Source organism: Theropithecus gelada, chromosome 6, assembly GCF_003255815.1.
Source record: "Theropithecus gelada isolate Dixy chromosome 6, Tgel_1.0, whole genome shotgun sequence".
Classification (NCBI taxonomy): domain Eukaryota; kingdom Metazoa; phylum Chordata; class Mammalia; order Primates; family Cercopithecidae; genus Theropithecus; species Theropithecus gelada.
The window spans coordinates 16,833,374-16,859,228 of NC_037673.1; the positions used below are offsets into that span (position 1 = coordinate 16,833,374).

General features: G+C 43.5%; 1 protein-coding gene across 2 annotated transcripts in view; it reads right to left on the minus strand.

Annotated features, from left to right (window-relative positions):
- The window catches only part of MYO10 (myosin X), a 276,883-nt gene that overhangs the window by 137,257 nt on the left and 113,771 nt on the right, over positions 1–25,855 (minus strand). For both annotated transcript variants that reach the window (XM_025387276.1, XM_025387279.1), the window contains exon 3: positions 19,771–19,929. In XM_025387276.1, coding sequence (XP_025243061.1) covers positions 19,771–19,929 — 159 coding nt within the window. The remainder of the gene's footprint in view (positions 1–19,770; positions 19,930–25,855) is intronic.

Here is a 25,855-nt window from a genome sequence, read left to right on the forward strand (position 1 = left end):
TGAGTTAGTTATTGCAGAGTGGGCTCCTAATAAAAGAGTAAGTTCGACGTGCATTCTTTCTGTCTCACACTCAAGCTTTCTCGCCATGTGATGCCTTAGGCCATGACACAGCAAAAGGGTCCCACCAGATGCCAGTGCCATGCTCTTGGACTTGCCAGTCTCCAGAACCATAAGCCAAGTAAACTTCTGCTCCTTATAAATTACCCAGTGTGTGGTATCCTGTTACAGCAGCAGAAAGCATACTGATACACAGGTGTTGGCTGCACAGCATTGCGAATGTACTAAATGCCACTGAGTTGTATACTTTAAAATGGTTACTTTTATGTGAAATGAATTTCACCTTAATTAGAAAAAAAGATCTGGTGCTTTTATGAGTAAATTCTCAGGTCCTTGGAAACATCCACTCTCTAGAAAGCCCATTTTGTCCTGTCGGAGCATTATGAGTAAGATTTGGCCAGAAAAAAAAAAAATATGGAAGTTGGAAAAAAAAAGTGTCCTACTCCTTGGGATGCCTCCATCCTCTATCAGTGCCTGGACCAGAGACACTCCAGTGCCTCCTTCTACGCAACATCTGCAGAGGTGAGGGGGCAGGCAGACAATACTTGAGGCTGTGAGTGCCTGGCCCTTTCCACTACTTTGTTTAAAATGCCATGTTTGTTTTCTACCTTTTTGATAGTTGTTTACATTATTGTTGTTTTTTTCTGCTATGTATCAAAAATGTTCATTTGTACTGTGAAATACATTCTTATTTTTTTCTCTACTTTGACAGGACTGTCACTCTTTATGCAGTCAGGTAGGTCAGAGGGAGCTGACAAGCAACAGTCAACACTCAGTCAAACAATCAACATGGTGGGCTCAATTAAGCACACGCCAATCCTCTTCCTCAGTTACAAGCAGAGGGTGAAAGCCACAGTCATGGGCATTAAGCTTATTATTAAATTTAATTAATTTATTATTAGGATATTCACCCATCATTAACACACCTCTTAAAAAAAGATATGCCCACATCATTTTGCATGTCCCATTCATGACATGTTTGTACGGTTGCTGTAAAATTCTAAGATGAGCCCTTTTTTCTTAAGGCACTGATTTACTCATAAAACCATCACTAAAACGTCTTACACAGCTTCCTTTGAAAGAATGATCATTTCTTTTAAACCATATTCCTCCTGGTTGGGGAACCTCACTAGCCATAGAGCATCCTTTTAAGATACTGCTTGTTCTGACAGTGTGGATGACATGGGCTTTGAATGAGGGTAGAAGACAAAGTGGCATTAAGCCTGTTAGCAAAGGTGAAGACGCAACATCCAAAATGGTCTCATGCTGGGCTCATGTAATTGACACCACATCTTGTCCAGTGAAATAGTTTTTAAATGTTTCAGGATGTCAATGTGGTAGCTGTGGCAACTAGAGACAACACACACAACCCAGAAATCAATGTCCACAGGTCCTCTCCACCAGAATCAGCAGTGCTTTAGAAGATAAATAACTTTTTATTTTTATTTTTTTGAAACTCAGTCTCACTCTGTCATCCAGGCTGGAGTACAGTGGCGTGATCTCGGCTCACTGCAACCTCTGCCTCCCATGTTCAAGAGATTCTCCTGTCTCAGCTTCCCAAGTAGCTGGGATAACAGGTGTGTGCCACTCTGCCCAGCTAATTTTTGCATTTCTAGTAGAGACAGGATTTCACTATATTTTGGCCAGGCTGGTCTCAAACTCCTGACCTCAGGTGATCCACCCGCCTCAGCCTCCCAAAATGCTGGGATTACAGGCGTGAACCACTGCGCTCGGCTGAGAAAGGGCTCTTAACAGCAGATGCTTCCTGTGGAGGCAGCCCACAGACTCTGCAGAATTATGTGGCATCCCTGCTGATGGTCATGCAGCTCACAAAAGGCATCGGGATACTCTCCTCTCCTAAGCCGAGTCCCTGCCACCCCACACTACTGCCACCAATCGATTGCTGAGTCACCATCTTTCAAGAGAAAAGATAATCGGGCATGCTGTGAAACAGAACACTTCACCAGATGGCTTCAAAAAGCACACAGTTTGAGAGTAAAAGACCAAAACCATCCAGTTGGTTTAGTTATAGATGTTAATCATGGCCAATGACCAGCACAGCTCTGGTGGTTGCACACTTTTCCTGCAATAATATTGATCTTCGTATCTGACTCTCACAGTAAAATGCATGCTTCATGTGTCATTCAGCCAAGTGAGTTACCATGAAAAAAATATGGTCCCTCATTACTACACATTGTCAATACATTTAAAATTCCAGCCAGCTACAATGGGTCATGACTATAATCCCAGCACTTTGGGAGGCCAAGGTGGGAGAACTGGCTGAGCCCAGGAGTTCAAGACCAGCCTGGGCAATAGAGCAAGACCCCCATCTCTACATAAAAATATAATTTTAAAATTCTGCATAAATATTAATATACAGAATTTTGCTGCTTTATCAAGAAAGCCTTGATTGTTGCCATTTTGATGGGAAACTTCTGAAGGGCACAGCACATGGTCTTGCGTTCTTTATCCAGGTTAGGAACCTGATTTCATCTTTTCTTGAGGAGTCTGGGACTCATTCAGGCTCTCAGCCCATAAAAGCGATGCCCACAGCAACTGAGGAAGACACTATCTTCTAATCTACACTGAAACCACCCTGGGCTCCTAGGCTTCCGCTGTTCTCCCATCTGCTTGGCTGCACTACACTGGTTCCTTCTAAGCCTTGCCATGCGCCACCCCCGTGGCTATGTTGGAAGGAAGTGCCAAATCTCCTGCGGAATGAAAGGCTTTTCCCTCCAAGAGCCACTATGTCGGGGCGGGGAGCGGTACTGAAACATGTTTTCAGGTAAAAGGTCGTTTGAATGCATGGTTAACGTTGACAGAAGATACCAAACCAGGCTTTTATTTTGCTTTTCATTTTACACACCACGTATTTCATCAAGTGAAAAAAAAATTCTTTTCCAAAAAGATTTGCATTACAGTACGTTTAAAACCTTTCACCTTTTGAGGTAAGTAATAAATAAAAGTTATGTGCACCCTAGAAGCTGCCTGCCTCGGACGCGTGACGATCCTTCGTGCCTCATGATCTACTTTATAGCTTTAAACTGGACCACGAGTTGAACTCCCCAAATTCCTCAAAAAATGTCCAGGACCCTTTCTGCTTGTTGAGTAGAGAAAGAGCACTTAAATATAAACAGCTGCTCCTGATTTTTAAAGATCAATCACACATTTATTTATTTTTGAGACAGAGTCTCACTCTGTTGCCCAGGCTGCCGTGCAGTGGTACAATCTTGGCTCACTGCAGCCTCTGCTTCCTGGGCTCAAGCGATTCTCCTGCCTCAGCCTCCCAAGTAGCTAGGATTACAGGCGCCCGCCACCACACCTGGCTAATTTTTGTATTTTTAGTAGAGATGGATGGGGTTTCACCACATTAGCCAGGCTGCTCTCAAACTCTGGCCTCAACTGACCCGCTCACATTGGCCTCCCAAAGTGCTGGCATTACAGGCATGAGCCACAATGCCCGGCTAAGATCACACATTTAATGGTACATGGCTGTATTCCAACATTACTCTTTCTAAGTATGTAGGTGCTACTGCTGTGGTCCTTCTCGTTTTATGATTCATATTCTAAAAAGAAAAAATTCATACTCTATAAAAATTTCTAAACCTATAGTTTAGGCCATATTTAGTCCTCTAAACAAAAGAAAACTAACATTCATTCATAACATGTCCCGCATCTGCTGTGTTCAAGATTTTCCTTAAACCCACATCCTCCAAGCACTTTCTTATTCTTTTTTGCATATTTTCACTAACTCAAGGATGCTTTTTCAAACTTTCTATACCATGTATACAAAATATTCAGTAAACAACAGCCAAAAGGTAGAAGCAACGTATGTGTCCATCAATAAATGAACAGATACAAAAAATGTGGTATATCCATACAACGGAATTATTCAGACCTAAAAGGGATGGAAATTCAGACCCTTGCTACAACATGGATGAACCCTTAAGACATTATGCTAAGTGAAATATGACAGTCACAAAAAGATAAATACTGTACGATTCCACTTGTATGAGGTATCCAGAATACTCAAATTGATAGAGAAAGTGGAAATGTACAATTCCACTTATATGAGGATCCAGAATAATCAAATTGATAGAAACAGAAAGTGGAAGGGTGGTTGCCAGGGGCTAGAGATGGGGAAAATGGGGAGCTGTTGTTTAATGAGTATGGATTCAGTTCTGCAAGAGGAGAAGAGTTCTGGAGATTGCTGCATCGTAATGTAAATATACTTAACACTACTGTACTGTGCATTAAAAACAGATGTGATAAATTTTGTTCATGCATTTTACTAAAATTAATTTTTTTTTAGTTTAAAAAAGAAAAAAATAGGGGCCGGGTGCGGTGGCTCACGCCTGTAATCCCAGCACTTTGGGAGGCCAAGGCGGGCGGATCACGAGGTCAGGAGATCGAGACCATCCTGGCTAACGCGGTGAAACCCCGTCTCTACTAAAAATACAAAAATTAGCGAGGTGTGGTGGGGGGCCCCTGTAGTCCCAGCTACTCGGGAGGCTGAGGCAGGAGAATGGTGTGAATTTGGGAGGCGGAGCTTGCAGTGAGCCGAGATCATGCAACTGTCCTCCAGCCTGGGCGGCACAGCAAGACTCCATCTCTAAAAACGAAAACAAAAAGAAAACAAACAGAAAGAAAGAAAAAAGAAAAAAAATAGTACTACTGGGAATTCTGGTGTTGGACAGAATACATTAACCTCTTTTATCTCTAAGCATAGAGAGAGATTAAAAACAAGCACAGACTTGAGAGGAAACAACAAGAAACATTATGCTCCTTAACTTTAAATAAAAAGTTTTAGAAGATGGGTGTGGTGGCTCATGCCTGTTATCCCAACACTTTTGGAGGCCGAGATGGGAGGATTACTTGAGCCCAGGAGTTCGAGACCAGCCTGGGCAACACAGTGAGAGCCTGTCTCTCAAAAAAAAAAAAAAAAAAAAAAAAAAATTACCCATGTGTGTGGTAGCACATGCCTGTAATCCCAGGCACTAGGGAAGGTGAGGTGGGAGGATGGCTTAAGCCCAGGAGGTCAAGGTTTCAGTGAGCTGTGATTGCGTCACTGCACTCCAGCCTTGGTAACAAAGTGAAACCTTATCTCTTTAAAAAAAAAAAAGCGGGGCCAAGCCTGATGGCTCATGCCCGTAATCCCAGCAGTTTAGGAGGCCACGGCGGGAGGATCAGTTGAGTCCAGGAGTTAACCAGACTGAGCACCAATGTCAAAACCCCATCTCTATGAAAAATACATTAAAAAGTTAGCCGGGTATGGTGGTACCCACCTGTGGTCTCAGCTACTCAGGAGGCTGAGGTGGGAGGATCACCTCAGCCCAGGAGGCAGAGGTTGCAGTGAACCAAGATTGCACCACTGCACTCCAGCCTGACAGAGTGAGACCCTATCTCAAAAGAAAAAAAAAAGTTTTAGCATACACACCTTCAAATTTGAAACCAAATTAAATAAAAATGTTCTGGTGACAAGCTATAGACTATTCAGGAAGAAAGAACAAAAGGCACTGAGATTTTCAGGGAGACAGAGTTCCCTGAAATCTCAGAGTTCAAATAATTAATAAATATGTTATGTTGTGGCTGGCAGTAAATTCAGCAAATGAACTCCCACAAACCAACAAAGCCATCAAACGACCAGACTTAATTGGAACCAAAACTCAATAATCTGAAATGTCTTCCTTAAAAAGCAAAAAAGGAAAGAATATATAAAATGTGTGTCTGGCTGGTACAAAGAAAGAACCTGATTTCTTTTCTTAAGATTATAGAAAATTTTGCCTCAGTGTGTTAAAAATTACCCAGTAGACAATAGCCCAGTATTAATTACTCATTAATAATTCAAAGGCCTCCCTTAGACTACCTACCTCCATTGAGTACCAGGGGCAGAATAACAAAGTGACATTTCAAAATCCTATGGCCAAAAGGATTGTTTACACATTCACACACCCACTCATTTGCTCCTCCATAACCCTGTGATGGGCAGCAGAGCTCACTGCTCCTGCCTCTTCTGACAGGTAATGGAACCGGCCAGGGGACAGCAATATATTGTCCCTACGGTCACAGAGCCAGTGAGTCAGAGCGAGGGTGGAAACCCTGGATTTTTGAGAATGTGCCACACTGCGGATCTACAGCAAATGCCTTCTCCATCACCCATCCATCCACAGGGCTCTGTCAGCCTCATCACCGCGGCTGACGTCTCCATGCCCTGTGTGTTCCACTTTTAATTAACTCCAGAGCAACCCACCCACCCACTTCACCTGTGCTGTCCTGGTCTGCTCAGGCCCTCACCTTGCATTGACTAGATTTCCACAAAGGCTCCTTCCTCTGAGATGTCCCTCACAGTCTTACCCCCTTAATCCAATCACCAAAAGGTGATGCAACAGGCCAAGCCCTAATGAATCATTTTGTAACAGGTCATCGAAGGGGGTGCAGTTAGGGACTTCAGCTCACAGAAGGACTTCACTAACTATTGGGTTTTTACTGTTTGTGTCCATGCACATGACAAATGGCACTTCTGAACCTGCTAAAACAGGGATGCAAAATAACATTGGCAATTATAGTCATAGTTCCCAATCGTTTATTTCAAGAAAGACAAATTATGGCCATGCACAGAGGCTCAGGCCTGTAATCCCAGAACTTTGGGAGGCCAAGGAAGGAGGATGGCTTGAGCCCAGGCGTTTGAGATCAGCCTGGGCAACATGGCAAAACCCCATCTCTAATAAAAATACGAAAATTAGCTGGGTGTGGTAGTGCATGCCTATACTCCCAGCTACTTGGGAGGCTGAGGTGGGAGGATCACCTGAGCCTGAGGAGGTTAAGGCTGTAGTGAGCCATGACCACTGCACTCCAGCCTGGGCAATACAGTGAGACCCCATCTCAAAAAAAATTATTTGAAATGTCAAGGGTTCGTTGGCAAAAATAATTACAGTCAAGGACATCTTATCCCACCCATCTTAAATGTACCACCTCACTCTTCACTTTGCATGGATGACATTGTCACTAAAGTATAGGCTGCATGTGTAAAAGGTTCACTGAGTAATAAGAAAAGTACAACATGTAATGTGAGTAAAAATGGCAGTTGGAGGTGGGGAAAGAGCTAGTTTGTTAAGTGTCCAGTGAAGCAAAGATAAAGTGTGGTAAGAAATCTTGGCTGGGTGCAGCGGCTCACACCTGTAATCCCAGCACTTTGGGAGGCCAAGGCCAGCAGATTACTTGAAGTCAGGAGTTCGAGACCAGTCTGGCCAACATGGTGAAACCCCGTCTCTACTAAAAATACAACATTAGCCAGGCATGGTGGTGGGTGCCTGTAATCCCAGCTACTCGGGAGGCTGAGGCAGGAGAATTGCTTGAACCCGGGAGGCAGAGATTGCAGTGAGCCGAGATCATGCCACTGTACTCTAACCCTGGCAACAGAGTGAGACTCCATCTCAAAAAAAAAAAGAAATCCTAAGGTCCATGAGACAACATTTGCCATGGGCTCATATCATTTGTCACTCTATGAAAAGGTACTGTTACCGCTCCACAAATGGCCATGATGATGTCATGCAGTTTAAGACCGTGGACACATGCAGCCCCCAAACACAAGGCGGGGCCAGGTACCGCTTTCCTCATGTTGGATTTCAAATTCCACAAGAATAAATAAGCTGGTCAGTTTAATGGCTTTTCAGAAATAGAAAGTACATTCTATTTTGAAGCACATAAAAACATTTTCTTGTCAGAAAAGTTCCCCATAACTCACCTCCAAAATACATTCCCTTGTCCATTTTAATAATTTGGAACAGCTGCAGCACAAATTGCTTAAAAATGTTGGGAGAAGCTCACTTCATTTCTTCAATCCAAAATCTACCAAGTCAAGGTTTTCAAAAGGCCTAAGGGTATAACACCTAGTATCAAATTTCACACCCCAAAAAATCAAGTATCATTTGACTTCAGCATGCATATGTATATCAAAACATCATGTTGTATATCTTAAATACAGCCAATAATTTTTTTTTTAATCAAGCATAACTGGCCGGGTGCAATGGGTCACGCCTATAATCCCAGCACTTTGGGAGGCTGAGGAGGGTGGATCATTTGAGGTCAGGAGTTCGAGACCAGCCTGGCCAAAATGGCAAAACCCCATCTCTACTACAATTAAAAAAAAAGAAAAAAAATTAGCCAGGCATGGTGGTGGGCACCTGTAACCCCAGTTACTGGGGAGGCTGAGGCAGGAGAATCACTTGAACTCAGGATGTAGAGGTTGCAGTGAGCCAGAGGTTGCAGTGAGCTGAGATCATGCCACTGCACTCCAGCCTGGGCCACAGAGTGAGACTCCACCTCTAAAAAATTAAAAAAGGCTGGGCTGTTTGCCATGTTGGCCAGGCTGGTCTCAAACTCCTGACCTCAAATGATCCACCCTCCTCGGCCTCCCAAAGTGCTAGGATTACAGGCGTGATCCCAGCACTTTGGGAGGCCGAGGCGGGTGGATCACGGGGTCAGGAAATCGAAACCATCCTGGCTAACACAGTGAAACCCTGCCTCTACCAAAAATACAAAAAAAAATTAGCTGGGCGTGGTGACAGGAGCTGTAGTCCCAGCTACTCAGGTGGTTGAGGCAGGAGAATAGCGTGAACCCGGGAGGAGGATCTTGAAATGAGCCGAGACTGCGCCACTGCACTCCAGCCTGGGCAACAGAGCCAGACTCCATCTCAAAAAAAAATCAAGTAGAACTAAGAAAACTTACAGTGACTCAGTGGCCTCATACAGGGTGCTCATAGAGACCAAGGGACCCAGGTTGGATGTCACAATCCCAATGCAGAAATAACTCATCTAAACAGCATGGTTTGGTCAAGTCAGAAGACACCAAGTCCACAGCCCTGAAGCGCCTCCCCTGGCACTGCTTCACTCCCCCTGGACTGTAAGATTCTGATCAGTAACAACAAGGGATCCTCTGTTACCCCACATGACCACTATGTGCTACATAAATCAAAGGTACGTATCATCGCTATTGTTAACGAAAATAAAACCACAGTGCTTTTCGTCATGTAGTCCTGAAAAGCTGGATGTAGAAGATACAATTTGAAATGCACTGGGGAAATGGGTTATTTAAAGTCCATGCTATTGCAGCTAAAGGGAAGAATTGTTAAGAAGTGAGATCCATTATCCAGATTTATTTTGTACTCACCATCCCCCCTCCCCTTTCCTTCTCTCTCAAACACCTCGGCTAAATATGGCAGTGACTTACTTCCTAAATTTTTATCTTGAGTGCAACTTCAGCTTTAAGTTATAGATCCATATGTTCAGTGGTCCACTGGCTCAAACTCAACAGACATGGCTAATCTCCCCCAAACACCTGTTACTTCACACAGTTACAACTTGACAAATGGCACCACAGCCTACCCAAATGAGTAATCCAGTAATCCTACAGAAATTCAGCTTACTTGCCCCCTAAACCCAGTTAAACACTTAGCATCTACCTCTTGGTATCTCACACACTAACCCCGCCTGACTGGAAGCCCCTCCTTTCTCCTCCACCACCCTGTGGCCAAGTGACGCTTCCCCAAAACGCATGGTTGAAGTTGTCCCCGACAGCTTTCATGAGTCCGTTCAAGCTCACTGAGTTGCACAGAGCCGTTCCTTCCTCCATTGCTCTAGACCGCCCTGCCAGCCGGCAGCATGCAACCTTTGTTCTGGCATCTAGAATGTCCTGCATTGGATATTAAATAACAACGCAACACGCTATTTCCTGTCTTTCCACATGATGATCTGCCGCCAGGACAGCCACCCTCCTTCTTGGCCAAATTCCTCTACATATGCTCAAAACTCAGGCCAACTATTAATAGTACCTCAGGGAGGAATCATTTTCTGACCCTCTCACCCCCTCCTCATTGTGACCCTCCTCCTTTGTGTTCCCATGTAAGTATTTTTACCACACCCATTGTCACCCTGAGCTATTGTTCATGGTTTGCCTGTGTCTGTCTTCACTAAGCAATTAGGTGCTTTTCATTTACTCAATCTTCAACAAGCCATTCCTGTAAGCCAGAGTCATTCTGCATCCTTGGAGTCTAACACAGAGCCTGGTAGGGCAGCATCAGCATCAATATGCTGAGGACACATGATTCCACCACCAATTCACCAAATAAAATTCATGTTTTAACTGTCTTCTAGTGCTTTATGCCCACTACCTTCTATATAACCAAATTGTTTGATGTTGTCCAATTAAACAATTAGAAACATTTCAGCCAGGCATAGTGACTCATGCCTGTAATCCCAGCACTTTTAGGAAGCCCAGGTGGGAGGATCGCTTGAGGCCAGAAATTTGAGAGCAGCCTGAGCAACACAAGCCTCCATCTCTACAAAAAATTTTAAAAATACAAAAAATTAGCTGGGTGTGGTGGTGTGTACTCATAGTCCCCACTACTTGGGAAGCTGAGGTAGGACTGCTTGAGCCCAGGAGTTGGAGGCTGTAGTGAGCTATGATCGCACCACTACACTCAAGCCTGGGCGAAAGAGTGAGGTCTAAATAATAATAAATAAAAATAAAAAATAAACACTTAGAAATGATTTTTTCAAAATCACGAAGCATTCAAGTTTGTTGAAAAGAAAACCATCATAAGACACAAGTTGTTAACTGAAGTCAAGGTCTTCAATGTAGAGGCTGGCATTTCCATTTCACTTGAGTGAATTTCTGAATAAAATTCTCTCCTGATTGAAAGGAATCTATCTTTTTTTTTAATTATTATTTTTGAGACAGTCTCACTCTATTGCATAGGCTGGAATGCAGTGGCACAATCTCGGCTCACTGCAACCTCCTCCTCCCAGGTTCAAGTGAGTCTCCTGACTCAGCCTCCTGAGTGGCTGGGATTACGGGCACATGCCACCACGCCCGGCTAATTTTTGTATTTTTAGTAGAGATGGGGTTTCACCATGTTGGCCAGGCTGCTCTCAAACTCCTGACCTTGTGATCCACCTGCCTCGGCCTCCCAAAGTGCTGGGATTACAGGCATGAGCCACCGCGCCTGTGCAATCTTTTGACAGGAATCTAAACCCAAAGAGAGAGAAGGAAGAAAAAAAAATCCACAAAAAAACAAGTTCCAAATTGCCACTCTCATGTGCTGATGTGGAAGTGGCCACTCCAGAGCATAAATGTTTGGTAAAGTTTTAAAATACATATAGTCAGACAGATGGTTACAATCATCTTTTGGCTATGAGTCTTGATTTCATGTGAAAAAAAAAAAAAGCCAAAAAAAAAAAAAACAACCCAGAAAGTCCCGACAAACTGCACTGTGTTCATCTGTCCCAAGAGCACTCAATGCCAAGACAGTGCTAATCAACCAACTACGCGGCCTTCAGGCCACGCTGCCTCCGTGACAGGCGCGCTATTACTTGACTCGAGCCTTAGAAAGGGATGGAAACAAGCCAACCAAGTCTACCTTGGAAAGACTCAACTCAAGAAAATGAAACACAGATTTCGGCCGGGCGTGGTGGCTCAAGCCTGTAATCCCAGCACTTTGAGAGGCTGAGACGGGCGGATCATGAGGTCAGGAGATCGAGACCATCCTGGCTAACACGGTGAAACCCTGTCTCTACTAAAAAATACAAAAAAACTAGCACGGGCGAGGTGGCGGGCGCCTGTAGTCCCAGCTACTCGGGAGGCTGAGGCAGGGGAACGGCGTAAATCCGGGAGGCGGAGCTTGCAGTGAGCTGAGATCCGGCCACTGCACTCCAGCCTGGGCGACAGAGCGAGACTCCGTCTCAAAAAAAAAAAGAAAAGAAAAGAAACACAGATTTCAATTTGCAAGATTCGCAAACAGTCCACTCCACGGCAGGGTATGCCCAGCCTTCCCATGGCAAGCAGGCTGTGACTTCCCTGCAGGTGAACTCGGTTCAACCGGCTGCTAAAATCAATCAGTCTTTCGCTGGCTGATGCCTGCTAACACATTTTGCCTGACAGATGCAGGCTTCAAGTTAATTCAGAAGCAACATCAAACACATTTGCAGATTCGGGCTGGAATGCCACCTAACCAAAGGAGGATATTTCTGAAACACCTAAAAATACATCAGCTGTGAAGCATAGTTCGTGCTTACAGAAGCATTTATCTTTAGAAAGAGCCCCACTTCTTAAAATTGGCTCCTTTGATTCTGATCTCTGTGCTGTTTGTTCGGCAAGACCAACAAACTAACCGAAAGGCTGGGTGGAACAGGGAAGAGCTTCCTCTGGAGCCAGCCTCAACACCATAATTGCAGGCGAGCGCTGAAGTTCCCTGCAGCTCTCCCCGTGATGTGGTTTTGAGCCATTCCTTAGAGACTGGGAGAGGAGTCTCCTCCGCGCAACTGACCCAGAGCTCCACAATCCCTATAATGAAGAAAATGTGCTTCTCTTCCATTCAGCAGGAAACAACATGCCACACCTCGGAACCTGGCAGCCCTTCCACTCTGGCCACTGAGCTGCCTTCCGTACAACAGAAACCTCTCCTGCTCTTGTCAACGTTGTGCTTAGATGCTGGGTACCTAACAATTTGAGATGATCCAGGGCCAGAGAGCACAAAAGACAGAAGACAGGCACCTAAAAAACACTTGTTCTCACTCTGCTCAGGAGCTTCCAGGACGGTAAGTGCCATGTTTTCACAGCCACAGCACTTGACAAGACTGGGAGACAATGACATGCAGCCTCTTCCTTCACCTCCCTCCCCACAGTCCCCATGACTTTTCTCCCATCTCTACCCCGGTCTAAAACCCTCAGCCCTCCCCCACTGAATTACTGCAACACGCTCTCAGCCCATCTGTCCTTTCTCGTCTCAGCCATATCACTTCCCTCTTAAATCTTCTGAAATGTTTCTTAGAGAAATTCTCCTTTCAGAAAGCTTTAAACAGACTGGGTGCAGTGGCTCTTGCCTATGAATCCCAGCACTTTGGGAGGTCAAGGTGGGAGGATGGCTTGCGGTCAAGAGTTCGACATCAGCCTGGACAACATAGCAAGATCCCAGTCTTCACAAAAATTTAAAAATTAGCTGGGCGTGGTGGTGCATGCCTGTAGTCCCAGCTGCTCTAGAGGCTGAGGTGAAAGGTTTGCATGAGCCTGGGAGGTCAAGGCCTCAAAGAACTAGGATCGCACCATTGCACTCCAGCCTGGGTGACAGAGTGGGATCCTGTCTCTAAAACAAAATGAAGGCCAGGTGCAGTGGCTCACGTCCATAATCCCAACACTTTGGGAGGCCAAGGCAGGCAGATCTCCTGAGGTCAGTTCGAGACCAGCCTGGCCAACATGGTGAAACCCTGTCTCTACTAAAAATACAAAAATTAGCCGGGTGTGATGGCGGATGCCTATAATCCCAGCTACTCAGGAGGCTGAGGCAGGAGAATTGCTTGAACCCGAGAGGCGGAGGTTGCAGTGAGCCGACATCGCGCCACTGCACTCCAGCCTGGGTGACAGAGCAAGACTCCGTCTCAAAAAAACAAAAAGAAAAGAAAGAAAAAAGGTAACTTTAACTAATATAGTGGGGTCTGTGTATCATCAACCCCAAACTTTCCAGGTGAGCTGTAAGTGGGGGAGGGATGTTCTGGCACCACTGATACCTTAGGCCAGATGACTCTGGAGCTGCCCCAGGCACTCCTGTATGCTTCTCAGCATCCCTGGCCTCTACTCGGTAGATGCCATTAGCATCCCTTGATCGTAGCTATGAGACCAAGAATATCTTTTAGATATTACAAAATGTCCCCAGGGCAGAATCATCCTAGGTGGGGAACCAATGGTTTAAGGCTTCTAACCCCAGGCTGCCCATCCCACCTAATTTCTGCCCATTCCCCAGCAAACATCTGATTCCATGAGCAAAGGCAGCCTTCTCCGCTGCAGTGAGGCCACATCAAACTCACTCTCATCTCCCATCTTCAAGTATGGTGTTCACTGGCCTTTCCTTCTCATCAATTCTTTTTTTTCTCTCTCTCTTTTGTTGAGACAGGGTCTTGCTCTGTTGCCCAGGCTGGAGTACAGTGACACCATCTCGGCTCACTGTTGCCTCAACCTCCCCGGCTCAGGCGATCCTCCCACCTCAGCTTCCTGAGTAGAAGGGACTACAGGGCATGCCACCATGGCTGGCTAATTTTTGCAATCTTTTGTAGAGACGGGACTTCGCCAAATTGCCCAGGCTTGTCTTGAACTCATGGGCTCAAGCGATCCTCCCACCTCAGCCTCCCAAAGGGCTGGGATTACAGGCGTGAGCCATCATGCCAGCCTTTCTACCCAACCCTGACTGATCTCATGCCTTTGTAGTATCACCACCACCACCACCTCCACAGGGCTTCCTGAGCCATGCATAGGTTATATCTCTGTACCACAAGCACACACCCTGCTCTTCCTCTCCTTAGCGGGTGTGTATTTGTCCTCGCCAGGTCTTAGCAGGCGGTGGCAGGAGATGAAGAAGTCTAGGCCCTCATCAGACCCTTTCTAAGGAAGGGGGCAATCAGGAGAGTCAACCCCCTTCCCTCCAGGCGGCAAACCCATAGCCAAGAGGTTCAGGGTAGAAACCTGGGGCCCCTGGCTGGGAACTGGGAGCTGAGCAGGGCTCTAGTCTCAAAGTGGCCAGAGGAAGGATAAGGTTGGCGAGGGGAAGTCTCAGCCAGAGGAAGGATAAGGTTGGCGAGGGGAAGTCTCAGCCAGAGGAAGGATAAGGTTGGCGAGGGGAAGTCTCAGCCAGAGGAAGGATAAGGTTGGCGAGGGGGAAGTCTCAGGCAGGAAGAGCCTGGGAGTTCCAGGAAAAGAATCTAGCAGGGCACAGAAGGCGGGGCTTCTACACAGGCAGTTACAGCTAGCGCAGAGCGGCTCCAATCCAGGCACTGCAGCTTAAACCATGCAGTCCAGACCTATGGACACTGGCATCAAACTCAGTACGGCCTCTGTCCCCTCAAGGACAAGCGTGGGAGAGGGATGCACCCACAGGAATAGCTAAAGGGCCCAGCGGTAAGGTTCAGGGGCTTCATAAGCACAGTCAAACCCAAGCCTGTGTCAACCTCACATAACCCTCAATGACAGGCCTTCAGCTATCCAAGGCCATGTGCTGTGAGCTGGCCTTGGTGTTATCTCCCCACTCAATTGCAAGCTTTGAGGCTAGGGATGATGTTGTAAACTTCTTCCAAATCCCCCTTAAAATGGAGCCAAGTTCAAGGCAAGAACTTTCTAATTAAACACTTGTTGCTATGGGATGGCTAAGATGGAGAGACAGGTACAAAGGTTAAAGTTCCCAGAGCTTTCACTTCTTTTACTTTAAAACATCCCTGTTAGATGGATTATGGTATCTGACCTTTGAAAATACGTTAATTTTAAAAACTGGTGTTCAGAAAGATTCAGCTATCAATACAGAGCCAAAGAGGACGTTAGTGAAGAAAAGGGGGATTCAACTCTAACTTGACTATTCTGGGTGCTTTTACTTTTTGTTTTATCACTTTCTACTCCATTTCAATAGAAGATGCCAAAAGCTACAGGAAAAAATATTTTCCTGGTTTCTGACAAAGTTCTCAGATAAAAAGACCAGTCCCCAAGGAGAAAAAGCTAACAGAACTCCTTAGCAAAGAATGGCAGCCTCTCTACCTGGCGATGAGCCACTAGCCAGCAACCCATGGAACCTGCCAGCTCAGAACAGAAAGCCAACAAATAATGGAACATCCAGACACCCGCAGGGGGAAAATGCCACAGGAGTCCCTCCTCAATGATATGACTCAAAGGAGACTACCTGGCTGGACGCGGAGGCTCATGCCTGTCATCCCGACACATTCGAATGCCCAGGCGGGAGGATCACTTGAGCCCAGGAGTTCAAGACCAGCCTGTGCAACATAGCAATGTTTTATAAAATAAAAATAAAAATAAAAAAATTTTAAAAAAAGGAGGACACCTATGGTGGGCAAAATAATGGCTCCTCCCACAAAGACATCCATCCACACTCATCCCAGAGCCTGTGACTAGATAATGTCACATGGTAAAGGGCTTCTGCACAGGTGATTACGAAGCCTGAGATGGGGAGATCATCCAGGGAGGCCCAATCTAAGGGACAGCCTTTCTTGGCTGCAGTCAGAGAGACAGAAAGAAGACAGTGGAGGAGAGAGAGGAAAGATCTGAAGTCACGAGAGGGAAGCAACACATGGTTACTGGCACTGAAGCCGAAGAAAGGGAGCCACAGATCAGGAAACCAGGGAATGTGGGCGGCCTCTAGAAGCTGGGAACAGCCCTCAGGTGACAGTCAGCAAGAAAACAAGGAACTCAGTCCTACAACTGCAAGTAACTGAATTCAGCCAACAGCCACAATGAACAGGAAATGGATCTTCCCCTAGAGCTTCTGGAAAGAGACGCGGCCCTGCTGACACCTTGATTTCTGCTGTGAGACCTATCGGACTTTCAACCTACAGAACCATAAGAAGGCAAGTAGCTTTGTTCTTTTAAGTTAGTACACTTATGTTAATTGGTTATCCAGCAATGGAAAACTAATGCAACATCTCTGGAACAATTCAAGTCGTTTTATTTTTTTTCTCTTTTAAAGATATAGACAGGCACTGCTCCAAGCCAGGATCCCATGTGGAGAAGCGGTGGCTATTCTGACAGGTGGCGGTCTTGTCTCGATATAAGCAGAGTCCAACAGATGCCGGCATCACCAGTAAATGGCTTCAATGATAATTTTTAAAAATCATGGTGGCTGCTTTATGAATAATATACAATTTTGCAAGCCTCAAATGGAAGGTCTACAATGGCATAATTAACTGAACTGAACTGCTAACTGGATGCACAAAAATCCTGCGGCTTTCCCCTTAGAAAGGAAGAAAATGACCTTATTCCAAGACCAAGATCTTATTTATAGTATTTATTGGGCAATTTAGCTATCAAGTTTAACATCATTATCATGAAAAGAAGAAAACAAATAAAAAACTTTTTAAAAGGGTCTGCCTTGTAAACCCCTTGTGTAGTTTTTTTTTTTTTCCTTCTAATTTACTTACTTTTTCTTGACTATTGAAAATGTACAATAACAACTTGTGTCCAGGTGGGCATGCTGGCACGTGCCTGTAATCCTAGGTACTCAGGAGGCTAAGGCAGGAGGATTACTTTAGCTCAGGAGTTTGAGTCTAGCCTGGGCAACATAGCAAGACACCATTACAAAAAAAAAAACAAAACTTGTTTTTTCTCTAACGACAGCAAAGTATGAGTTTGAAAATAGAGACTGAGCATCCCTTGTGTGAAATGCCTGGGACAAAAAGTGCTCTGGATTTCAATATTTTTTGGATTTGGGAATATTTGCGTACTATGCACTGGCTAAGCATAATTTAAGTTAAATTCAAAATCCCAAATATTCCCAATGAGCATTTCCTTTCAGCATCACATCAGCATGCAAAATGTCTTAGATTTTGAAACATTTTTTGGATTTGGGGTTTTTGGATTAGGTCTAGTCAACCTATCTGCACCTACAAGAGACATACACCAATAAAATTTTAAAATCCAGGTTCACATTTTATCAACTACAAGACTATTTGTAATACGAATGGCATTTATTTTATAAACATTTATTGCACAACTACCAGGTGCCTGGCAGTGTCCTTGGCTCAAGGAAGACAAAATAAGTCCTTGACAAACCTAGCAAAGAAACTGCCATGTAAACAAACAGTTACGTGACAGTGTCAAATATTTAATACTGACAACAACGCATGCACAGTGCAGTGGTCATGTGGATACCTATGCAGTGGTATTCCATGGGAAAGAGGTAGTTCCCTGGTCATCAACAAAGAGATTTTTGAGATGGGAACAGACAAATAAATGTGCATTATGTCAGCTCATGCAAAACACAGAATGCATCGCCACTTTCACACCAACATGTATAAACATTACCTTTTCTGAACATATGGAAAATATTTTAATCTAAAGACTGAGGGCAAGCTAGCTCAGCAAGTCAGAGGACTACAGCATGATTGAATTTCTCTGGACAGGGCTGTTTGAAAACATTTGGCAAACATCAGGTTGATCTGACAAAAAAAAACACTTTCACAGTGTAAAAAAAAAAAAAAGAAAGGCAAATACACTCTTTTTTTTTTTTATAAACTGAGGAAGATTTAGCAGTGTAAACCCATAAATATCTAATTCTTTCTCTTTCCCAGTTCCTTTGTCAGTCTAAGGTTAGATAAATTGGAAGAACCTGAATATTAAGCATGCCTTGAGTTTCAGTTAGCATGTACTATCCATTTGAAGGCTGATTTTTAAAATTTATTTATTTATTTATTTATTTATTTGGAGATAGAGTTTCACTCTGTTGCCCAGGCTGGAGTGCAGTGGCGTGATCTTGGCTCATTGCAACCTCTGCCTCCCAGGTTCAAGCGATTCTCCTGCCTCAGCCTGCTGAGTAGCTGGGATTACAGGCAAGCGCCACCATGCCCAGTTAGTTTTTGTATTTTTAGTAGAGACAGGATTTCACCGTGTTAGTCAGGCTTGTCACAAACTCCTGACCTCGTGATCCACCCACCTTGGCCTCCTAAGGTGGTAGGATTACAGGTGTGAGCCACCGCACCTGGCAAACGCTAATTTATTATTAATCATAATCACAACCATATTGGCAAAGAGAAATGTAACTCCTAAAGAATAAAATTTACTAAAAGATCAAGAGTTTTTAAAGTATTATTATTTTGGCTCAAAAATTATATAAATTTGAGCTGGACAAGAGAAATAAACATATATAACCAGTTGCCTTTAGTTTCCTATAAAGACTTGCAAACAGGCAGATGGAAAAGGGGAGAAAACCTGCAGGTCAACTGATCCTGACAGATAATGCAGTACCTGTACTTTAATGTCAAAAATGTATTACAGAAGTGATTTTTAAATATCACTTCATAATAGAGGTAGAGTCACATTTCACAGAAGTTGAGAGAAAAGTGTGCATGACCACTTTTTATGTATTTCTCCATTCAAAATAGCAAACAGGAATTCCACAACTTAGAAAGATGGGTTCCCTTGAATGCAAGTATCACCCTAGTGTGGGCTCCAGAGCCAGGAAAATAACTGAAAATCCACAGAAAGAGAAAAATCCAGAAAAGACAGCTTGAGTTCAAGTACTCATGTCTACAAGTTAACATTTTCCCTCAGTCAGTCTAACAACTCCGTGACTTCTTTCCGTAGCAGAACACTTAGAAACTGAATACAACAGAGCGTATTCACAAGAAGCAAGGTCAAACTACCTCAATGTGCAGAAGACCCTTCCACAGAAAGTAAATCCCACTAATAAAATCTAGGCAATAAACTCTAGGAAAACATGATTTATTGACCCAAGTTTCTAAACTGGCAAATCCCTTAAAAACATAGTTTTACGGCCTGGTGTGGTGGCTCAAGTCTGTAATCCCAGCACTTTGGGAGGCCGAGGCGGGTGGATCACAAGGTCAGGAGATCGAGACCATACTGGCTAACACGGTGAAACCCCGTCTCTACTAAAAATACAAAAAAATTAGCCGGGCGAGGTGGCGGGCTACTCGGGAGGCTGAGGCAGGAGAATGGCGTGAACCCGGGAGGCAGAGCTTGCAGTGAGCTGAGATTGTGCCACTGCACTCCAGCCTGGATGACAGTGAGACTCCATCTCAAAAAACAAACAAACAAACATAGTTTTACTTAGATTAACAAGAGTTCTCAAAAGGCAAGAAATACTCCCTGAAAAGAAAAATAAGCATTCACTCAAACGTGAGGATCTTTTTACAGGAATTACAATTGGAACTTACATATATTTGGTTTCTCTTATACCGCTGGAATAAGTTATACATGATGGAGCCGCCGTGGAGCTCTGTCAAGGACGCCATGTCATCCACGCCCTCCTCGTTCGTGGGGTGCATGGCAGTCACCTTCTGGTGGGTAATTGTGCTCTGCTTGTAAGTGAATACCTGAGGGAGGGAGAGGAATTCAATTATTTCATTATCAGCAGTAAGTGATTTTTCATACAAGTGTCCCAAACTGACAATACAATCTCGGTATAATTTCAGCAAAAAGATTCTAAATTGGACAATAAAAAAATATATTGCAAAAATCTTTTTCATTTTAGGTCACCTATATATTTGTCTCGCTCTCTCTGTGTACGTGTGTGTGTGTGTGTATGTTTTTTGTTTTGAGGCATGATTTCATTCTGTCACCCAGGCTGGAGTGCAGTGGCATGATTACAGCTCACTGCAGCCTCCACCTCCGAGGCTCAAGTGATCCTCCCACCTCAGCCTCCCGAGTAGCTGGGACTACAGGCGTGCACTACCAGCCAGCTAATTTTTGCATTTTCTTTTAGATACAGGGTTTTGTCATGTTGCCCAGGCTGGTCTCAAACCCCTGGGCTCAAGCAATCCACCTGTCTTGGCCCCTCAAAGTGCTAAGATTACAGGCATGAGCCACAGAGCCCAGCTGTCACCTATATATTTCTAAAAGAAGCAGTTATTTTGACCGGTGCTATCAGACATTCCTAAAAGATATTAGTTCAAGTACGAACATCTTTTGGGAGTCACAGAAATTATAAACTTATAGTTCACTTCTCTGCATTATTTCTCCATTTGATATAAATCAGTAACAAGACACTTTCCAAGTTTTAGAAAGTAATTTGGTTTCCCTATATAATGTTTCCTATTGAATCATATAATTTCAAAGCTTTATAATAGTTATTCCATTTAAGTATTAATTTAAGTACTTTAAATATGATATACATTCATATTGATTAAATAGTCTATATATCCGTTCAAAGACTGTAACGTATTATCACAGGAATATTTAGAAAATCTCCTTGGACAATATTCCCTTTCAACTAGGATATATAGCATTTGTGTACTCTCTCGGCAGAACAAATGCAGTCTGATTTAAAATAAATTTTTTTTTTTTGTTTGCTCAAGAACCTATCTTTTTTAAAATTCCAAAAACAGCAATAAGCACTATAGACATGTTGTAGCATGTACATAAGGTGACTCTGGTACCGTCAGATTGCTGAATTTGCATGGATTTCTAATGTCTACTCAGGTGCTCTTCGTCCTAAGTGATTTGGTTCAGGATTAACCACCTCACATTAAGCTCCATCTGTTGACCAAAGCTTGACCAGCTTCACAAACTCAAACAATAACAAAATCATTTGATTGCAGAGTTCCACTCCATATTTACTCATTTACTATAGTTGGTAGTTTTTAAATACTTGGATTACAATCCTCCTTTAAGTAAAATAAAAACATCAAGAGATTTTTTTTAAAAAAAGACATAAATAACATGAAAAGTGCTCAGCCTTCAGACACGCACACACTAGCATGTGCATGTCTGCACACAAAACAATTTTCTGCAATCATATGTGTGGAATGTTTTTATTGGAGAGACTATTTTTAGATACTGACTGGCTGCCTACATGGCAACAAATGGCATGTTATTGCAAAGCAGAATGACACACTAAGAAACGCAAAAGTACCAATCCAATGGTTTTCATGAGCCATGACAAATGGCATGTTTCACTCTGCTAGAGAAAATTACAACTTCGGCAGTAGCATTTCTGCCACATGAACCACAACAGTTGGTCAAGCCAGTCCTGAGAAACTGCGAGGCCAAGGTTGGGACCCACCCATCTCTTATGAAGAAAAGCCACTGTCCCCAGCTGCTTCCTGGGCTCAGACATCCACCAGGAGAGGAGACAGTCCTGGTGGCCCCATCTCATGGCAAGGTGGCCAACGCTGCTACATGAGCCCCACAGGGCTGGCAGAGGCCTGGGGCCACCTAGGGAGTAGGGTAGAAGCGCTTCGCACCCAGAATAACAAGGTATTAACGAAGCCACAAGGTCATTCAAGAGCGAAGAAACATATAGACCCTTTTTAAGTCATCAACACCATGCAAGTTAAGAAACAGAAACTTAGGCCACAGTCGAAACAGCCTTGGGGCAACCTAGAAATTCCCAGAAGTTAAACAGCTAGAACGCCCTGCCTTCCCCCAGCACACCACATCCCCGTGATGCCAATCCAGGCACGTTTTCAGAAGAGCTACAACCAGACAGGTACTTGCGTCTTTCAAAGAAAGTGCCGACCAGGGTGGGGCAGAAACAGAACTTGCCTGCTGGTCAACTCTCAGCCAACTAAGTGGTATAAAGAAGGGCCCGTGTCACCTGCCAGCTCCCGGCACACTCCTGAGGCCTCATCTCACTCTGCTGGCTCGAGGCTCTTGCCAGTACAACTCGAGTTCCCTTCCCAGATTTTCTTCTAGGCAAGAAGACAGGGCACTGAAGCCAGCACAACTATCTCCCCGTCAAGCCCCTGCAACCTCACCACCAGCAAGTCCTTCTCAACATGAAAACAAACAGCTTCCACCAACTGTCACTCTACGTATACTGAGAAATCCAGATTTTGAAGATTTAGAATATTAGAATTTTTACTTATATTTATATTGATACATATTCTGCTTTCTGGAAATAACCATACATAATACTCAGACATTACAAAACATAGACACTAATTATTTTATATTTTACATATATGTAATATACACATTATACATATTACATATAATGTGTATGGTATATGTATTTCACACATATATAAAACATCTTAGATGTTATATATCTTATATGTATTTTACATATATAAAACATCTTATATATTATATATTATACATATAAAACACCTTATATATAAGATCTTATATCTTCTTAAGATACCTTATATCTTAATATTTTATATAAGATGCTTATATACATATATGTATAATATATATGTTTTATAATGTACATATGTATAATATATAAGATGTTTTATATATGTATCTATTACATGTATAAAATATCTATATAAGGTATATATATAAAATGACTGAATGTTTACATCCTATGTAATTGTCTTGCTGTTCCTAGTGCATCAAAAAAGACAAAGAAATGTGTATATCCTATGTCTTTTTTGATGCACTAGAACAGCAAGACAATGCATAGCCCAAGTGAACAGTTCAGCACTGGAAACCATCACTGAAAAATACGGCTATAACCTGTAAACTAGAGTTCCTCACCTTCATACATTTGACTTCCTTTCGTCCTTTTTTTTTTTTTTTTTTTGAGACAGAGTCTTGCTCTGTCTCCCACGCTGGAATGCATTGGTGCGATCTTGGCTCACTGCAACCTCCTCCCGGATTCAAGTGATTCTCCTGCCTCAGCCTCCCTTAGTAGCTGGGACTACAGGCACGTGCCACCACGCCCAGCTAATTTTTTGTATTTTTAGTAGAGACGGGATTTCACTGTGTTAGCCAGGATGGTCTCGATCTCCTGACCTTGTGATCCGCCTGCCTCGGCCTCCCAAAGTGCTGGGATTACAGGTGTGAGCCACCATGCCCAGTCCCTTTCCTCCTATGTTTGGGAGCACATTACGCATGCCCATTCCAGGGGTGGAAAAATCAAGAGAACTAGAACCATTCCTTCTCAGGACCACAGGAAGACAGAATCATGATGGGAGACAATAGTTACATGAATAAAACAGAAGGCTAGGAACAGAAAAAAAAGAAACATTATGTCAAGATACAGGATTGCAGCTGCTTAAAACAATGAGTATTTCAAAAAAAAAAAAGAGAAGAGAATAGTAGAGAAGAATGTATTTGTGGAGGAAAGGCAAGGATAACCATCCATTCAGAGGTGGGCTCAAGTTTGTAAAGATCTTAGAACATTGTCTGGCATTCAGAAGGTGCTAAATTAAGTATCTGATACATTTAGAAATTTGGGGAGAGCATCAGGAAGAATAGCTAATGGATGAGGGGCTTAAGACCTAGGTGATGGGATGGCATGTGCAGCAAGCCACCATGGCACACGTTTACCTACATAACAAACCTGCACATCCTGCACAGGTACCACTAAACTTAAAGTTGGAAGGAAAAAAAAAACATAAGTCAAGCAAATAATTCCTCTGAGGAAAAAACTTTAGAAATTTAGAAAATCCACTCATTCCAGCAAATTTTTAAAAATTGTTTGGCTGGTGTGTTCTAGGCATTGGGGATGGAGCTTACATTCCAATTCAGGGGGAGAAAATAAGAAACAAATATACAAGTGAATAGACAGTATCACAGGTGGTGATGGAGTCTATGAAACATAACGAAGGTAAGGGTGGACTAAGGAGTACCTGCGGGTTATAATTACATCAGGTATTCGGGGGCAGCCCGATGGATTAACATTAAAGGAGAAACCCTAAGGAGGTGAGAAACAGAGCCAGCCCCCTGCGTTCTAGTGTCTTAATACGTTATTGGGTGAGTGAACACCTGATTTAATCTGGGAAGATTTCAAAGGATTAATGAGACCCACAATCTTACTGAAGAATTTGTCTCAAAAAAAAAAAAAAAAAAATTTCTTAAGAGAGATTCCTGAACTATCAAAAGTCACCTCTATGTGCAACAATTAGCAGGGTATTAGTCATGCAAAGTGTACAGCAGGAAAGAAAACTAAGTTTACAGAATGGGATTACTGGCTGTGCTCAGGAGCTCACACCTGTAATCCCAGCAATTTGGGAGGCTGAGGCAAGCAGATCACTTGAGGCCAGGAGTTCAAGACTAGCCTGGCCAACATGGTGAAATCCCGTCTCTATGACAAACACAAAAATTAGCCAGGCATGGTGGCGTGCGCCTGTAATCTCAGCTACTCAAGAGGCTGAGGCATGAGAATCCACTGCACTCCAGTCTGGATGACATCTTATATAAAATAAAATAAAATAAAATAAAATAAAATAAAATAAAATAAAATAAAATACAAAGCCAGGGAGGGGCAGGGGATTTTTTTTTTTTTTTTTTTTTTTGAGACTGAGTCTTGCTCTGTCACCCAGGCTGGAGTGCAGTGGAGCGATCTTGGCTCACTGCAAACTCTGCCTCCCGGGTTCACGCCATTCTCCTGCCTCAGTCTCCCAAGTAGCTGGGACTACAGGCGCCCGCCACCACACCTGGTTAATATTTTTTTGTATTTTTAGTAGAGACGGGGTTTCACCATGTTAGTCAGGATGGTCTCAATCTCCTGACCTCGTGATCTGCCCACCTCGGCCTCCCAAAGTGTTGGGATTACAGGCGTGAGCCACCGCGCCCGGCTGGGGACGGGGGCAGTTATTTTTACGCAACTTTTCCTGAAAGAAACAAGGGCCACAATACTGTAACAAGATGTTTTTCTAAAAATCACAAGTTGGCATAAACTGAGTTACTTTAATGGAGCATAGAGCACGGAAAAGGAGGTAAGGAATGAGCAAAACACAGAGGATTAACAGACAAGAAATCCGCTTGGATAAAATGATACCTGAGAACAAACGCTTCCTGTTCTAGAAGTACAAACCGCTGGTCACATGGTGAACTGGATTGGCGTGGGGGCAGAACAAAGGAAACTGATCAATACGACTGAAAAAATTACTTGGAGAAGGGGCTTATACACAAGATTTATTTTATTACAAGTCATTAGGAACCTCTAGTCTTAAAACCTAACTTTTCCAACTGAAGGGAAATTAAAATGAAAAAAAAAAAATCATAATCGATAGATGACACACAGAGTATTCTCAAGCATCTTCCTCTCACACTGGCTTGGTATTTCTTCTAGAGTAGAGGTTCTCAATCTCCTCCCCACCCCTGCCACTGCCGGGGACACTTGACAATACCTGGAGAGATTTTTGGTTGTTAGAATTTGGGGGAGAGGAGAAGGGTGCTACCTGGCACTAAATGGGCACAGGCCAGGAATGCTGCCAAACATCAAAGTAATACCCAATACTACCCAAAATGTCAATAGTACGGTTTAGAAATGTCCTGAGACACCAAACAACCAGATGTCTATGCAGACACTAAGAAAAAATGATTGACAACAAGCCAATGCCT